This window comes from Mirounga angustirostris, unplaced genomic scaffold, assembly GCF_029215605.1.
Source record: "Mirounga angustirostris isolate CCGP_5_RB_7025 unplaced genomic scaffold, mMirAng1.0.hap1 SCAF_10, whole genome shotgun sequence".
Classification (NCBI taxonomy): domain Eukaryota; kingdom Metazoa; phylum Chordata; class Mammalia; order Carnivora; family Phocidae; genus Mirounga; species Mirounga angustirostris.
Genome location: NW_026991718.1, coordinates 83392709 through 83411272, shown reverse-complemented (window position 1 = coordinate 83411272; position 18564 = coordinate 83392709). Strand labels below are relative to the sequence as shown.

Here is an 18564-nt window from a genome sequence, read left to right as displayed (position 1 = left end):
GCATGGTGGTATAAAGCACTTTATTGTATGTTCCACTGATCACTGTATGAAGTGCAAGTTCAGACGGGCTGGGGCAGCGTTCATGGAGATCCATCACACCTTTCATTTCAAAGAAATGCCTTCAGTCAGCACCACAACCTCTTCCTGGCTCCCTTCTCTTTGTTCCTCTCTCCCAAACTCTCTTTCTCTCAGAATTTAATGCTCTGCATTGGATGCAGTAACAGAAACTCTAGAGTAAGAGCAGCAGAATATGAACTAATAACAGTGAAAGCAGTTTGGGGGTCACTTTTCTTAACAGAGCTCGGTGCTTTCCCATTGCCACGGGTCCCTATCCTACCCTGACCTGCTTTCTCATCCATAAAGTGAAGGATCACAAAAGGATACAAGCACCTCGAGTCTAGAGATGACCTCTTGCTCATCTGTGTATTCCTGATACCCTAGCAATTTAGGGCATGCTTTGGAAGCCTTCAGTGTTTCTGAAAGGAGAGGAGAGAGAGAGAGACTCCCAGCTATAAAGATCTGAGCTCCTAGTTTGGCATTTGTCTGTAAAACCATCCGTGAAAGGGGCGCCTGGGTGGCTCAGTCGTTACGCGTCTGCCTTCGGCTCAGGTCATGATCCCAGGGTCCTGGGATCAAGTCCCACGTCGGGTTCCCTCCTCGGCGGGAAGCCTGCTCTCCCTCTCCCACTCCCGCTGCTTGTGTTCCTGCTCTCGCTATCTCTGTCTCTGTCAAATAAATAAATAAAATCTTTAAAAAAAAAAAAAAAAACCATCCATGAAAGCACGGTATACAATTGGAAAGCACTGCCCAATTTATGAGCTAGGGCATTGCATATTTCCCTTTTAAGAATGCTAACAGTAGTGACTTTTGTCCTTAGTTTTCTAAGACAGTGCAGTACCATAAAACAACAGGCCGTGCAACAGAAAAATCTGGTGGAAATCCGGTCCCAGCCATGCTGAGCATGTGTGAAGGCAGTTTCCTCATCTGAGTGCTGGACCACGTGAGAGGTGTCTGACGATGTCTGAGACAGGCCTTCAGAGAACTCCATGGCTCAGTAGTTGTCTTGCCTTCTCCTACGTCATGTTTTAGTGAAAGCATTCTTGCAGGTGTGCTTTTTAAAGTGAAAATAACAAAATTCAAAACAAAAAGGTAAAAGCTTTGGAAATGTCATTGTGGAACACCTTACCTGTTCCTTATTAGAACCACAGACACACCGGACGCACCTGACCTTAAATTAATGGAAGGGGGGAGTTCCACTTCTAGTAAGTAGCTCCTATTGGACTCCAGTAATCTTCTGGACAAAATATTTTTAAGACTTGAAAACACTGGGGCATGATCCAAGGCAGGAATAGTTGGGAGGGGAGTGGACACTTGAAGAAGGAAATGGCAATGGGTAGGTTTCCCATTTTTATGGCTTTTACCCAAGGCCAGGCCCAAAAGGGGAGCTAAAACTCCATTAGAAAATCTGCAGTCTTAAATGGCTTGAAGAACCAGAGGCCAGAGCTTGGGACAAACAACATCTGGAAAGTTAAAAGGGAAAATGGCATGAAAAAGAACCCCAAGTTCTTTGTATGAAGACCCTATCCATCTCTGTCTGACAAGTGAACCACACATGCAGAGGCTAGACCCCAAGCAGCCCAGCCAAGGCTCAAAGAATGAAGTGTGGTCGGGGGGAACTGCAGGATGGTGGTGTGCAGAGCTCAGTGATTGTCTTCCCAGTGTGACAACCATTTAACTGGGAAAATTGTGTGTTTGTGTGTGCGTGTGTAACACTACCAAATAAATACCTTCAAATCTTAGAAAATTATCCTAAAGGTGTGCGGCAAATGGAGAAACATTCAGGAATATCTACATGTTAATAAGAAGAGTGAGAGTCTATGGCACTTGAGCCATGGACTGATCCACCCCACCCCTACCCCCAGTTTCACGTGACAGAAGCTCTACTCTAAGAAGGTAAGGGCTCCTACTGGTCTAGGGCTGTGCCCCAGGCATGACAATCTGAAAATCCTGGGGCTCTGATCACTCCTGTTGCAGCCTGCCCATAGGGTGGAGGCTCCACATTAAAAGGGGAAATCTGAGAAGACCAGAGGCTACCATGCTCCTAGGAATAGGACTGTGTGAAGACATTTATTAGGATGATGTTGGCACATTCTGCTAAGAAGAATACCAGCCTTCCCTATCCAGCACTTACTCGTAGAGAAGTGTTGCTCCAGGAGAAGCAAGACGCTGTCCAGACCCAAGGTGTGGGTGGGAGTGGCAGCTCCGTGAATTAGTAGCTCAGCAGCTCTGCAGGAAGGGACTATTTGGTACCAAGAATGGAGGAATCTGTGCCTAGGCAGATTATCAAAAACAATGGAGATTTTGGTGGCAAGCAGTTGAGAGGGGGCTGCTAGCTATGTGATACGTGCAGCAAAAGGCAAAAATGGCACACCAGCCAGAAGTTTAACAGAGAGCCAGAGAAAGAGACAGCTAGGAAGAGCCCTCCCGGGATCCCATTTATCACTGAGGGTCCAGGAGACTGTGGGCATGGACTGGGTCACACCCACTCAGGAGCAAAGAGAGTGGGACATGGAGTGGATTCGAAAGCATTCTCTACGCCACACACACATCATCAGCAAAGAGCAGAAGTCTCATTAGCTCAAAGTGCTTAAGCAGACCCTCTAACCAAACACTGGCCAAACATATAAACATGTTCAAAGAATTAGAGGAACATGTATGATAGCAATGCTCACCAAACAGAGAACATCAATAAAGAGGTAAGTGCTATAAAAATATCAAATGGAAATTGTGGAATTGAAAAGTATAATCACCAAAATGGAAAATTCACTGAAGGGGATCATACATTTGAGTTGAGAGAAGAAAAAAAAAAAAAAAATCCGTGAACTTGAATATAGACCAACAGAAATTGTGAAATTTGAAAAACAGGAAAAATGAAGAAAAATTAACCTCAGAGCAATGTGAGATAGCCTTAAGTGAACCAACATATGTATAATGAATAGGAGCATCAGGAGGAGAGAGAAAAGGGACAGAAAAAATACTTGAAGAATGGCTGAAAACTTCCCCAAATTTGATGAAAAATTTTAATCTAAAAACACATCCAAGGGGCACCTGGATGGCTCAGTCGGTTAAGCAACTGCCTTCAGCTCGGGTCATGATCCCAGGGTCCTGGGATTGAGGCCCGCTCAACGGAACCCACTTTTCCCTCTCCCTTTGCCCAGCCCCCGCTCGTGCCCACTTGCACTCTCTAATAAATAAATAAAATCTTAAAAAAAAAACAAAAAAACACATCCAAGAACCTGGACAGACTTGGAGGAGAGAGTTTGAAGTTTGAGTCCAACCACACACAAAATCTGGGTCTGTCTCCAGCCCCACCCTACTCAGCTATCAGCTGGGAATCATGACACTGCAGGTATTTCTGACTGGCTCTATAATCCTTTTTATTAAGCAAGACTTGATATTAAATCATGAAATAAAATGTTCATAGAGGTGCATAATACAGGTGTTAGCAGGTAAAACCAAACTACAGAGACAAGTCAGAATAGTGGTAACCTCTGACTGGGAAGGGACATGAGAGAAGCTTCTGGAATGCTGGAAATGTTCTGTATTATGGTTGGCAAACTATGGTCCATGGCTAAATTCTGCCCACCGCCTGTTTTCTTAAACAATGTTTTATTGGAACACAGCCATGCCTATTCATTTATACATCATGTGGTTTTTCCAGCAGAATTGTTCCTTACATTTTAAAAAGGCAGAGCCAGCTTTTTTCTCTAACTATAAACATTGTTAATTCCTCTTTTGTCACATAGTCTACAAAATCTAGATTTACGTTGATTTTACCTCCGATTTTAGTACCTTGGAGCTTTGATTTAAAAATGCATAACCACCTTGTAGAACAAATTATATATTTATTAGAATTATATACTTAAACTTCACAGTAATATTTAATAGTTAGCATACTGTAAAACTCTTAATAAACTAGTCTACCTTCAGCCCAAACCATAAAAATCCAGTCACTGAAGTAATTGAAAGCAAAAAGTTTTCCTTATGAGGCAGTCACCTGTTGGGGAAAGTCATCAGAAAGAAGTGACTGCCAGTTGACACATGAGCCGGACCCAGGCGCTCGGTGGCTCCTCACCCCCTCCCCTGTCCACAGCATGTGGGAATGTAGCTTGCCTTCCTGCTCCTGGAGGCTGTTCCAAGGACACAGCCTTGAGACAGTGATGTCGTGTTGAGAACACCTGCACAGTATATGTGAATGAACCCAGTTAAGGCCGCTTTATGAACTTTTAAGATTTAGAGGGCGGGTATGGGGATCCATTCGTCTTGCTGCCGCCCAAGATAAGCCTCATGTGTAAGCTCCCTCTGCTTATTAAAACTGCCACCTACCCACCTCGAGGGGCCTGTCTCTCTCTTTTCAGTCTGCCCCAGCCCTCCTAAGGGGTACGGTTTCAGATGACACCTGGGAAGCTCCCACTCACATCGCCTTGCATGGACCTGGAACATAGCAAACAGCTCAGTAAATGTACCTGCTCTGATACCAAGAGCCCCGGAACTAGGCCGATGACTACGGTCTCAATACTGTCCTTAGTGTCAGCTTTATCTCTGTCAAAACTTCAAAGAAGTGTCTGCAAAAGACCTCAGCGCTGTTGGTGAAGCAGAGCCCGAGAGACTTGGGAGCAGAGAAAGCGATGTCATCAACACAGGTGAAGCTAGAGTACATTTAGAACATATCACTGGCTGGCCACAAACGGACACAACTCAATCTGTCAGCAGACCGCCGTCCTCACGTCATAAATCAGCCTAAAAAATAAGTCCTAATTCCTTTTTGTTTTAAGATTTTTATTTATTTGACAGAGAGAGAGAGGCAGTGAGAGAGGGAACACAAGCAGGGGGAGTGGGAGAGGGAGAAGCAGGCTTCCTGCCGAGCAGGGAGCCCGACGCGGGGCTCGATCCCAGGAGCCTGGGATCATGACCTGAGCCGAAGGCAGACGCTTAACGACTGAGCCACCCAGGCGCCCCAGTCCTAATTCCCTTTATATCTAAAATAAAACACAGATTATTTTCTTACATGTAGAGAAGATTATGCGGGAAATGCCATCTCTGAATACATAGGAGTTTTCTGAAATCCTTCCACTCAGGATGTTCTGAGTCAGATATTTGGCCTGGCCTCACCTGGGACACTCATGGAGCTGTGGTCAGCTGGCAGCTAGCGTGGGGATGGGGGGCTAAGTCACATCTGGTGGTTAGTGCTGTTTGCTGATGTTTTTCTAGCAGGCTTTTTCAGGTGGCTGCAGGAAGGGTTCCAGAGTGAAAGAAGCATTTGTTTGATGAAAGCAAATTATAAGGCCAGTCCATATTCCATATTCAAGCAGTGGGAAACAGACTCCATATCTGATGGAAGGAGCAACAAATTATGTAAACGTTTAAAATCTACCATATATATGATGCTTTTCCTCAAAGCTTTCCAAAACCGTCTCCCCTTAAAAATAACCTCTTCAAAGAGGCCTATCCTAACCATTACATTTAAAGTAGCTCTTCACCTTCCCTTCCCCATCTCTCACTATTTCATTTCTTGGTTTGATTTTCTGTCATTACAATTACCCATTAATTAATTTTATTTATTAATTAATTTATTAACTCACATCTTTATTTTTCCTGCCACAACAGGATAGATAACTAGGCTTAACAAACACTGGAAGAGCAAAGCACTTCAAGTAAAAAGTGCTTTAGTAAAAATAATGAAAATAAATTTTGTCCAGACAGAAAAAAAAATGACCTATTTTCTTTTAAATTCAAGGTAATTCAAGGTAGAAAGTAAGCTGCAATGTTTCCAAGTCAGTAAATTTAGGGCTTCAGTCTCCAACATTAACATACCAGTTTAGAAGTACACTTTTTAAAGACCAACCCAGACACAAATAAGTAATCCTTCAACTGAACCTCTGGTTTGCTCCAGTGTGTAAGAGAGCTCATCACTCGGGATAAGGTTCGAGGGACTTGTTTCCATCCTTCAAAGCATAGTGGCAGTCGCTGTGGCAGTCGCTGTAGCCTCAGGCTATCCAAACCCCGGGCCAATCTAGCCCATCACCGCCTCACAGCTGGGGCCCTGAGACGTGGCCAGACGACTGGCATCATGCCTGACCCCAATCAGTCCTGGTACAGAAGGTTGTACTATAAAGCGTAACACTTTCCCACCATATAGTCTGCTCAAATAAAAAGAGATCAAGTCGTTACAGAATGTTTTTCCATTTTATTTTTTTTATGAATGACAGACCTACTCAATAATTTTATTCAGTTTATTTAAATAAGGATAAGGCTACTTAAAAGACCTTTTACATACAAAAATGTACATTACAAGGTTAAACTTTCTGTACTGAATTATAAAACCTGCACAAGCATTTAATAAAAGAGCACACTTAAAAACATTTTGACCATTTTGTAGCCTCTAAAAATTACTGAAGTGGCACAGTAGTAAATAGAGGAAGCTCTTAGATACATATGATTTAATCTACTGGCAGTTTTACTTAATGTAAGTTTTTAAAAAGGTCATTGCTATTGAGTGAGTCTCTAGACCAGTTTTAGAATCCTCTCTCAAAACTTAAGTCAACCAAAATATTATTTCAAATAATAATTACAATTCGGAAGAATTTTAATACTAGCAAAAATATTACGGCCCCATAGTAGTAGTTGAACCAACTTTCCAAAGTGCCTGGTAGCTGTTGAGATTAATAAAGCTATTTTGGTAAACTGTACTGCCTTCACAGCCACTGGGAAGCAATTTAGGGCCCCTGGTGCTGCAGGGGCTTGAGATTCCAGAATTCACGCAGCAGTCTATGATCCCTCAAATGTAAGAGGACCCGGGGTCATCCTATCTTCACTCCTCAATGAATGCGTAGGGCCAAGCATTAGGATGTACAAACCTAAGCCTGATGCTTAGGGTCTGCAGAAAGGAGGATGGAGAATGGAAGCAAAGAAAGTCAAAATATGGGCGAGGAGAGTAAGAAAAAAGAAAACGGGGGACAAAGAAAAGGGGAAGAAAAGAACAAGACCACCTGCCAATGGCAGGAAGTGGTAAAGTGCCTGTAACTACACCTCAGAAGCCACTCACTGACTTGACCATTCAGTTGCCTACTGAGATAATAAAAAAAGGTGGCTCTGTTGGAATATGAAATCAATAGCAACAACACTAATCCATGTTAGTGAGCTGAGGGTATTCCAAAGCTGTCTGCCATTCAAATCAAGTCCTTCTAAGCTTTAAAGCACACCACAGCAACCCTTCAAAACCTAAGATTCCCGACACTTCTGCTTCAGAGTCCCATCACTCGGGAGGCTTCATCAAGTGGAGGAAGACATTTCAAGACAAGCTGTATCTATACACCTGGAGAAGGCACAGTGCTCTGAGATGTCGGTATTACGTACTACACAGTACGTGGTTTAGCACTTCTCCACATTTCAAATGCAAAATAGCTCAAGAATATGCTGCTATATGAGCATTGATTCTGAATGTTCATAATATAAACTTCAATTTGAAGCAACAATGTTACACAGTTCAGCTGTTATTACCAACCTACTCTGTAAGTTAAATATACAAATTAAAAATTAATTTTATTGAGTAACTAAAAATAAGTTTCCACTGACGTAAAACTGTCAAATGGCTAACTCTCTCTTAACTAAGAGAGAAATGCAGATGAAAGCAGAAGGGACAACCGAATTATCAAATATAATCTGTCATCCTACCCTAAAATCTGTACTTTTAAAATCTTCCTTAATATACAGTTATGTAGAGGGTTACAGTTGTCCTTCAGTAATATCACACATATCAGCCCTGCATATAACTATATATTCACTCATCTGACATAACATCAGTAATCTATGCAACACATAGTATGCACCAATTTTGTCTTATCTGTACAGATCTATAGTCTGGATAAAGGCAGAATGGGTAAAAACTGTAGGGTTCAAGTTTTAGTACAGTACTTACCTGACAGGCTGAAAAAATTTTTTGTAAGGCTATTTAATAGCTGAACTAAAATACTTGTTTTAACAAATCAAAAGAAGAATGAGACTGCCGTAAAAAGTTAATGAAAAGGCGAACCCCAATTTGAAGATCAGTCATATAAGGAAAAAAGTATAAAGTATCCTTTGCACTTGGTTAGAAATACAAGGCAAAAAAGTGGACAGGAGGACGTGTGCCTATAAGATATATCCTATGTTCCCACTGACTTCCATCATACGACTGGGATGATAACACTGCTTTAACACAAGACCTCAGTGGTTAGTAATGTGTGTGGCAGCCCCGTGGGAAGCTGCCTGTTACCCCAGCATGGAGCCCCGTCCGGCTGGTACTCGTCTCCTATGCGGTCATTCTGCGGTGACTGCTGGCTTCAGCCATCTTCTCTTCTGCCTACTCCAGATCATGCTAAGCTTCCCACCTCCCCACCGCTATCCCTCCTGGACTCTCTGAAGTGTTGGAATTCCATCCCCCTCCTCCTATTCTCTAAACCTTCTGCCATCAGGTACCACCTCAGACATGACTACCTCACCTGAAGATTTTAAAGTTGGCTTCTTTTTGAAAGGATGAAGCTCCTAGGAAGGAGTGACACCTGAGCTCCCAGAGTGGGATCACAGACTGCTCATGAAAAGAGTAGTGAGGACTGCTGCATGACAAGGACATCTTAAAGGCTGGACCAGCTGTGAGACTGACCAGTCAATTCCTAATAGACCAATTCTATGACTTCAAGGGAAGGAGCAACAGCAAAGCACTGATTTCCTTTTTGATTTTTATGGGAAAAAGCAATGTAAGCACTTAAAGAACAGCAATTTCATCTGTATATTCTGAATAGTTTATTGGCAGCACTACAAATATGCTTTTCTTGGTGAACCTTGAAGAGTTTGGCAGTATTTACTAAAATACTGGGATAAACTGTTAAATTCTTTTGCTAGGGAAAAGAAATAAAAATTGTGAACTTCTAAAATATTTTGAGTTTAAACAAAATCTCAAATTTCCCCAAACACTGAAACAGAGTAATGAAAATATAATTCCTAAAATTCATCAGATGCTTTATATCAGACTTGCAGCTAATGATTGACTAGGATCAATATAAATGACTTACACTAAGTCATCTGTTTAAAAAGAAATACTTTCCTAATAAGGGCACAAAAGGCAAAAATTAAAAAAAAAAAAAAAAAAAAGAGGAAGGGAGGAAGGGGAAAGGAAAGACTATTTTTTCAAACCTAATTTTAAACCTCTTAAGAAAATTCCACAATAATCAGGATCTCTGTAAATACTGTCAATATATGTGAACTTGCTTGAAAAACTACAGTTACAGTTATATTTACATTTTTGGAAACTTTCCTTCAGGGCCATGTAACATGTTGTATCTTCCTCTTTGCTTCTGGGGGCTTCAGGTTATTCTGAAAAGACATGAACAGAAACCAGTTTATACTTGGAGAAATGTCAGAGGATAGCTTGAAATGAGCACTTTAAACCACCAAAGTTTACTACTAATAAACGAATGGTAGATCACTGCTGCCCTCTGGTGGGAGAAGATTTTAGGAGATTAGGGGAAAAAGCAAGTCTCCCCTGCTACCCATTTTTTCCAGCTGTGGTTCTCAAATGTTTGCATATTAGAATCACCCACAGCACTTATAAACATGCCCAGACCTGAGCCTTATCCCAGAACTAATTAAGTCAGAATCCACAACAAGGTGGCAGGGTTGAGGCTCTGACTTCTGTCTGGGTTTTCCGAAAGCTCCCCCAGGTAATCGTAAAGTGCATTCAGAACTGAAAACCACTGAGGACTCCAGACCTGCTTCTTCCCTGCCTACGCCATCGCCTTCCTCAACCTCACACTCCAAGATCTTACAATTAGTAAGAAAAAAATAAAGTCACACCTCTGAAAGAGTAAAATGTTTCTGAGTAGAAACATGTGTTTTAAGAGACCAAAAAAAAGATCCTCGAGGCTAACTCTTTTATTACAATATTTGAGGTCTAGGTTATTCTTCCTACTTTTTTTTTCCCTTCCACTCTTATTTGACACCCTCCTCCTCCTTCCCACAAAAGTGACTGAAGTAAGTAGAGAGGCAGCTTGGTGTCATTAGAAGTTCATGCACTGAGGTCAAACAGGTCTGTATTCAAATTGCAGCCTGGCCACTTACTAACTCTGAAACCCTGGACAAGTTTATTAAACTCTCTGAGCTTCTATTTCCTCATCTGTGAAATAAGAATAAGGACTGTGCCATGTCACAGGGTAGCTGAAAAGATGAACTAATGGAAGAACTAAGCGCTGGCCAGATTTACAGTAGTCTTCTTTCTACTATTTTAGAATGTTTGAAGTACTCTGAGTTTTGATCCCTTTGACACACAATTCTAAGAGGATAATAAAGTCAAAGTATACCACAGAAATACTATAGACTGAATGCGTGTGTCCCCTCAAAATTCGTATGTTGAAACCTAATCCCCAACATGACGGTATTAGGGGGTAGGGTCTTTGGGAGGTGCTTAAATCACAAGGGAGGTGCTCTCATGAATGGGCCCTTAGAAAAGAGACCTCAGAGTTTCCTTGCCCCTTCTACCACGTGAGAACACAGTGGGAAGCAGCCAAGTATGAACCAGGAAGTGGGCCCTCACCAGACACCGAACATGCCAGCACCTTGATTCTGGACTTCTCAGCCTCCAGAACTGCGTGAAATGCATGTCTGTTATGCAGGTCATCTAGTCAGTATTATTTTTTGTTATAGCAGCCTAAACAGACTAAGACAAGGAATAAAACCTATAAAACTGCTGGATGTTTAAAAGTAAAATCATTTTCTGAGGAGCATAGGGAAGAATCAAGTTATGTATATGTGTGTGTATGTATATACATACAAATATATATATATACATGTATGTATGTATAAACACACACACATATATATACATAAACATATATATACCATCTCATAAATTAAACTCTAAATATATTGCCTATCTGTACCAAATTTGCCAGTATATGAAATCCAAGCATCCAAATGCTTAACTATAATACAGTCTAACAGTACATCTCCCAAACTTCCCCTATCCCTCCAAGGACAGGTAAATTTGAGGGGAAGGGGAGGCCCGTGATAAATCCTGAACACTCTAAGTGTGGTTTTAAGGTAAGTGTAAAACAGACAGACTGAAGGTCAAGCTCTCAAATGCTACTTAATAAATATGTGACTCGACAAATCGCTTAACATTCTGAGCGTTACTAACAAAAGAATATTTTTCTCTTTTAGTTCCAAAAATGGTTAAAGGATCGAAATGAGAAAGTCTAGGAAAAGTGCCTAAGACATTTTAAACAGAAATAAATTGAGTGGACTTGAAAAAACATTAACTTATCATCACGGATTTTATAATTGCAGAAGTCAACACGAGAAAGGACACGAGAGAGTCAGAAGAAAGGACACGAAAGAGTCAGAAAGGACATGAAAGAGTCAGACCATTTAAGAGTTCAATACCTGCCTGTGGCCTGGCTCACCCACCCCGGCTCCACTACCCACTCAGAGACCCCATCCCTCTCTCTTCCTAGCACAGAAGCCGCCCCGCACTTACCACAGCCTCAGCTTCTTCTTTAGGGGCCGCTCGCTTTAACTTCACGGGAGTAGCTCCAACAGGGGACAAAGGTGGGGACTTCACAGGACCCAAAGGACTTTTCCTATGCGTTAAGTCATGGTTCTGTTTAGTGTCATTATTATTGTGTTCCATTTTATTGTTCATAGGCAAATTGGAAGACAAAATTAGGGGTGAAACACTTGGAGAGGAATTTGACAATTTTCGAAAGGCATTACTGGTAAAGCTTGCCTGAGGGGGAGGCCTGAGTCGGTCATTATCTCCATTCTCTGTCTTTCTCACTTTGATGCTTGTACTTGTTGAACTTCCATCAAACACAATGAGAGGTCTTTTTCTTAACCCATCTACAGTGCTAGTCCTGAAATCAAAGAGATGCATTCTTGAAAAATACCATCTGCAATGAATGGCAAACCGTCTGCAGGAACTCAAAGCTAAAACAATGACCAGAAAACATTTATTGGTAAGACTGATCTATTTTAAGTAGGACTACTGGGAATGAAATATTCTATGTTCATCCTAAATAAAATGATGATTTTCTAATGCTTCAAAGTATAAGATACTTATTGACAAGAAACTTAGGTTAGCTTTAACGTACACACAAGATAGATTTTTAAAACATCTATCAACCAATTAACCCTAGAACTTAAAATAAGATTTCCTAGTAACTGGGCGCCTGGGTGGCTCAGTTGGTTAAGCGACTGCCTTCGGCTCAGATCATGATCCTGGAGTCCCGGGATCAAGTCCCGCATCGGGCTCCTTGCTCAGAGAGGAGTCTGCTTCTCCCTCTGACCCTCCCCCCCTCATGCTCTCTCTCTCTCTCTCTCTCTCTCTCTCTCATTCTCTCTCTCTCAAATAAATAAATAAAATCTTAAAAAAAAAAAAAAGATTTCCTAGTAACTAAAAAAAATTTTAGGTTTTAAAAACCACCCCATCTAATTGATAGGATTATCTTGACTATGTATCAGTTATTATTTAAAAAGGATAATGGGGCACCTGGGTGGCTCAGTTGGTTAAGCGACTGCCTTCGGCTCAGGTCATGATCCTGGAGTCCCGGGATCGAGTCCCGCATCGGGCTCCCTGCTCGGCAGGGAGTCTGCTTCTCCCTCTGACCCTCCTCCCTCTCATGCTCTCTGTCTCTCATTCTCTCTGTCTCAAATAAATGAATAAAAATCTTTAAAAAAAATAATAAAAAAAATAAAAAGGATAATGAACTATAAAACTATAGCAAGACTACCACAGTCTACAATGAGAACATTGTATTCTATTCTATTTACCAATGGTCTCTAAAGCCAAGGCACTCTCTAAATTCTAACTATGACATTTGTGAATGTTTATTTTAAAATTTGGAAAGTCTTCATTTTAGCTTCTGAAAACCTAATTTCCACTCTGAATCAGAAAGATAAATAATAAAAGCATTCATTTGTCCACTATTCATTATACCTCAAGTGAAACAACAGATTTATGGGGGAGGAAAAAAAAAACCTTTTAATTAAACATGTAACAAGAACTTGAGCAGTCAGTTATTAGGAAGAACACTTCAGCCTTGCTAGTCAAAGTGTGGTCGAGGGACCAGCAGCATAATCATCACCTTGGGAGCCTGATAAGAAGAAATGCAGAATCTGGGGCTTCAACCTCTACTGATTCAGAATCTGCATTTTAACCAGATCCTGGGTGACTGGCCAAACTCACCAATTCTTAGGTCACCACTGAACATCATCTGGTAGAAGATATAAAATGAGTTCCCTATATACACACTGCCACTACGGAAGGGAAACAGAGGGCTCATCTGAGAGAGCAGGGCTCATCAGCTTGTGAGAATTCAACCTAAGATCCCAGAGGCACACTGAAGTTTGAGAAGCACTGCACTGTTGATCTGGGCCTAGCTCTACATGACCTGGGGCACATCACAACCCTTCTCTAATTCAAAGGATTTTCTTTCTTTATTTGAGAGAGAGAGGATGAGAGACAGAGAGCGAGAGGGAAGAGGGTCAGAGGGAGAAGCAGACTCCCCGCCGAGCAGGGAGCCCGATGTGGGACTCGATCCCGGGACTCCAGAACCCTTCTCTAATTCAACAATACCTGACAATCTCTTAGATCCTTCCAGCTTTAATGTTTTGAGTCAAGAGTCAAATTTGTGATTTTTTTCAAAAAGTCACAAATCCGGGGCGCCTCGGTGTATCGGACGGTTAAGCCTCTGCCTTCAGCTTGGGTCATGATCCCAGGGTCCTGGGATCAAGCCCCACATTGGGCTCCCTGCTCAGCGGGAAGTCTGCTTCTCCCTCTCCCTGCCGCTCCCCTGCTTGTGCTCTCTCTCTGTCAAATAAATATGTAAAATCTTAAAAAAAAGTGTCACAAATCCTTTCCAAAAGGATACTGAGGAGCTTAAAGGGACTGTCACATGAAGTAATAGATTTGAAGCTTTGCTTAGGACAATGTGCCTGAATGTGCAGATCAAGAAGAAAATATTAAGAAGCAACAAAAGTAAGAGGTGCCTGGGTGGCACAGCCAGTTAAGCGGCCAACTCTTGGTTCCAGCTCAGGTCATGATCTCAGGGTCCTGAAATGGAGCCCATCGGGCTCTGGGCTCCGTGTTCAGCTCAGGGTCTGCTTTAGGATCTCTCTCTCCCTCTGCCCCTCCCCCCCCCCACTCACGTGCTCTCTCTAAAATAAATCTTAAAAAAAAAAATGAATCAACAAAAGTAAAATGAAGATGTCTTTGGCATAATCCATAGATTCACAAAAGCTAACACTAATACGTAGCCTGTACCAATATATAACCATCAAGCTAAAATGATGCCCAATCTGAATTGAATGTGTTCCTGATCAAAAGAAAGACACTTTCTTTTCCAAAAACCTATGAACATACATGTTATATTCTTCAACTGTTTTCATACTTGGGGAACACTCTCCCTATCAATAACGGGTTCTTCTTTGTAACTAGAGATTAACACCCCTCATCAACTCAGAACCAGCATTCTCCCTCACCCTCAGCCCTCATTCCACCTTCTCCCACAATCACTGGTGCGCTGCCAATGACACTACCTTACAAACAGAAGGCTCGAAAAATAAATTCAGTAATTAATCAATAGCACCCACTTGTGATAAAACAGACACAGGAAAAGCAGTAACTAGCCCACCCAGGGATCTTAGGACACTTTGTCCTCATTAAACCATCTATCACTGTTAAAGAAACATAACCTTCTTTTAAAAAGGAAATTCATTTGCTTGTGGTTTTATCAAAAATTTTCTGAAATTTAAAAATCTTAGTGTCCCTGAAGCTATATGACAGTTCCTTCATTTCTTTATTATTCAAAGACCTTTAAGTCTTGACTACACTTTTTTCTCACAATTCAGCAAATCTTGTTGGTTCTACCTCCAAAATACATCCAGACTCCAACCACTTCTTACCAAGTTCACTACTTCGGTCGAAGTCCCCACCATCTATTGCCTGGATCACAGTACAGCCTCCTGATTGATTTCCCTGTTCCCCTCACCCCACCTTAAATCACTTCTCAGTACAGCAGCCAGAATGATGCTGTTAAAATGCACATCAGATGATGTCATCACTCTGCTCAAAATCTTCCAATGGCTTCTTATCTCAGAGCAAAGCCGAAGTTCTTACAATGACTAACAAAGCTTTATGTGATCCAACCAACAATCTCCCCCACTCACCTCCAATAAACCTCTTTTCTCTACTTTCCCCTTGATTCTCTCCACTTTGGCCTTGATGGCCTCTTATTGTTCTTAGTTTATGATGGGCACATTCCTGACCCAGGCTCTTGTATTTTGTCTGGAATGCTAGCTTGCTTTCCACCATCTACAGGTTTCTCTACTGAACTGTTATTTCTCAGTGAGGTTGTTCCTGACCACTTTACTTAAAATGGCAATCTGTATCCGTTTTACTTTTCTCCTTAGCATTTATGTTTATCACTATGTAACATACCATATATTTTACCTAATTTTTTAAATTATGTTTCTCCCAATTAGAGTATGAGCAGGGAATTCTGTCAGTTTTATTCATGCTATAAGCACAGTGCCTGGTGCTCAATAAATAGTTATTGAGTAAATGAATTTTTCTTACCTAAGTTTACCTGGAGAAAAAAAAAGGAAAAGCAAAATTGTTAAGTCATATAAGATAAAAACCGCTAAAAATTACCTTTTAGTCTCATTTTTCGTCTCATGTTGCTCTCTTTTCTTTTCCATCATTTTCCCCCACCTATTCTTTGGCAAATCTCTTTGAGGCAATGGTATTGCGTGCTGAACATAAAGATCAGTGAGATTGTCTTTGTTTATTCTTATGTCATTTTCAACAGCTATGTTCTTCTGTGGAAAAGGAAACAAAAGTAATTTCAAAATAACCAACTTCATGATAATTACTACCTACCTAACAGGGTAGAACATTCCTGCTTAAGTAACATATTTTATAATTATAAAGTTTAATAATTATATATTTTATAATTTATTTGCCACTATACAATTTAATAATTCTATGACTTATTTTATTTATTTATAATTTATAATATTTAAAACTTAATATAACAACTCATAATTTACACTTATAACTCTATAATTATACAATTATTATGTATTTGCTATAATTATAGAATATGTTATTTAAGTCTGAGTTTGTTATTTAAGTTGTATAGGGACTTAGAGGGACTTCAAGTACACTGCAGTCCTACATAGTCCTATAAGAAGTAGTATCACAGAGGTTAACCTCTGCAAATATTAGGTTCAGCCTCATCTTAAAAGACAATGTCATAGGTTCTCAGCATGACAAGGACTGCAGTCCACAACTGGTCAGCCAGTAATCAGGCATGGAGACCATTTCCAGTAGCATCATCATCATTTTCAGTAAACTGAAAATGGGAGACTGCCTGGGGAAACCAGACCAAAAAAAAAAAAAAAGCCAACAACGATAACAATTACTACATGCTGTCAAAAAGTTACCCAGAGTGTGACTATCATGATCAAAGTAGTGGGCTGGAGGTCTCACCCTATATATTGTTCCTCATGTCTCCCTAATAGTGCTTCTTAAATTGAAGTCAACTACCAAGATTTCAAATGGCCCTACAGATGGACACTGCAGTCCCCTTACTGATGCATAACAGTGCATCATTACAACCTGCCCCTCATGTTTTCACCAGTCCTTTCAAGTAGCTTCCAGTCACTGTCCAACCATCCCTGTCTAAATTACCTCATTCTCCCTCACTTTCCAATTTGCTCTCAACATCATGGAAAACACTTGGCATAAGGAAAAGGAGTAGTTACGGATAGAGAGTTTGGATTTAGGAAGGAAAATGAGGATGGAAATAAGATCATGGACTCTTCATCTGCAATTCAGAAAGGCTTGGAAACATTTGTGTTCAGTTTAACCAGCAAATCAAGCCCATCTACGTCCTCTGATAAACTTATCCCGATTATATTCTTCTTCAAAATTTAAAAGTACAAATATGACTTTTCTCTCTTATACTTGACCACCGTTTGTTATCAGTTTTCACCCTCTATTCACTCAGAGATCTGGAAAAACCCTGGAGAGTCCGCTGGATAACACTCCCAGAGAATTCATAGGCACCTTAGTTTGGGAAGCACTGCTCCAGGATGGTGCTTCTCAAGCTATGGTCCCTGGGCTAGCAGCAAGAACGTTGAAAATGCCAATTTTCAGGCCACACCCTGGACCTACAGAATCCGACACTCTGGGGATGGAACCCAGTAATCTGTGTTTTAACAAGCCCTGGGGGTGATTCTGATGTACTGCAGGTGAAAGGTAACAGACCTCAACAAATTCTACTTAGTAGGGCTTAAGGAAATTAGAGAAAGAGTACTGAGGGGTAAACACAAGGAAAGCAACAAAACATGCTATTTAAAATCACAAGGAGGGGCGCCTGGGTGGCCAGTCGTTAGGCGGCTGCCTTCGGCTGGGGTCATGATCCCAGGGTCCTGGGATCGAGCCCCACATCGGGCTTCCTGCTCGGCAGGAAGCCTGCTTCTCCCTCTCCCACTCCCCCTGCTTGTGTTCCTGCTCTCGCTATCTCTGTCAAATAAATTAAAAAATAAATAAGTAAATAAAAATTTTAAAAAAATCACAAGGAAACTTCAAGTAATTCTCTACCACTTTAAACCAATTTCATCCTTCTTTTGTCTTACTTTTGTTGATTATCTGAGGCCACATTAGCTCGAAAAGAGGAAATGCTGCATCGAGAGCCGGGAGTCCGGAATTCTCCTCCTGCCTGCACCATTTAGCCATGGTGTCACCTTAAATAAGTCACTTTACTTCTGAGACGCAGTTTCATCTTTAAACGAGGTGAGAATATGAACAAAGGGCGATTTCTCCGATGCTTTCCAGCCCTGACAGTCCCTGATTACTACCCTTCCTTTCTACTACGATTTTTCCCCCGGCCCTTGCTCACATATAGGCCCCGGGGGTCGCCTAGGACTCCTCTGTCGGAGCCATCAAAGACCAAAAAGGGTAAGTCCTAATTCCCAGGAATTCCTGATATCCTAAGGACGTCTCTTTCCCGGATAGGGGCGTGGGGAGACCTAGTCGGTCCGCGTGGAGTGGAGAGTGACACAAACCGGGCGGGAGGGGCGACGTCGGCGGGTGTGTCCACTTGCCACTGAGGATTACTTGGGGCCAACTCGAGTCCGAATCCCTCTCCCAAAAAGGCCCACCCGCCCCGGCGCGCCCGACCTGCTCCAAGGTGAGGAGAAGGAACTCCTGGGACAGCAGCTCCGGGTGCAGCAGCAGCTCCGAATCCGTGCAGCTGCGACCGCCCACATCCCCCGCCATCGTCGTCGCCAGGAGACCCCGGCCGGCTACCCACAAGGCTCCACGAAGGAAGCGTCCCGGAAGTGACGTGAGGGCGGAGCCTTGAGTGTGACGGCACTCCTGCTGCGCCGCGCGTCCCGCTCCGGCTCTGGTGGCGTGCGGGGATGCTGGAATAGATCTTGCTGAGGGGAGACTCCCGTGGCCGAAAG

General features: G+C 41.9%; 1 protein-coding gene across 5 annotated transcripts; it reads right to left on the bottom strand.

Moving 5' to 3' along the window:
- Window positions 1-11: 11 nt before the first annotated feature.
- On the bottom strand, window positions 12-18564 carry CUNH2orf49 (chromosome unknown C2orf49 homolog). Of its 5 annotated transcripts, XR_010405753.1 has the most exons (9): window positions 18278-18564; window positions 15743-15909; window positions 11570-11945; window positions 9337-9411; window positions 5938-6200; window positions 5173-5391; window positions 2192-2331; window positions 899-1111; window positions 12-725 (listed from the first exon to the last, which is right to left on the bottom strand). XR_010405753.1 is itself a non-coding variant. In XM_064572668.1 (5 exons), the coding sequence occupies exons 1-4, from the start codon at window positions 18374-18376 to the stop codon at window positions 9355-9357; spliced, it is 699 nt and encodes a 232-aa protein (XP_064428738.1). In that variant the 5' UTR covers window positions 18377-18564; the 3' UTR covers window positions 5423-6200; window positions 9337-9354. The 5 variants fall into 5 exon arrangements, 3 of the variants coding, with proteins under 3 accessions (XP_064428738.1, XP_045741229.1, XP_045741228.1); XR_010405754.1 differs by lacking the exon at window positions 5938-6200 and having other exon boundaries at window positions 13-725; XM_064572668.1 differs by lacking the exons at window positions 12-725; window positions 899-1111; window positions 2192-2331; window positions 5173-5391 and having other exon boundaries at window positions 5423-6200.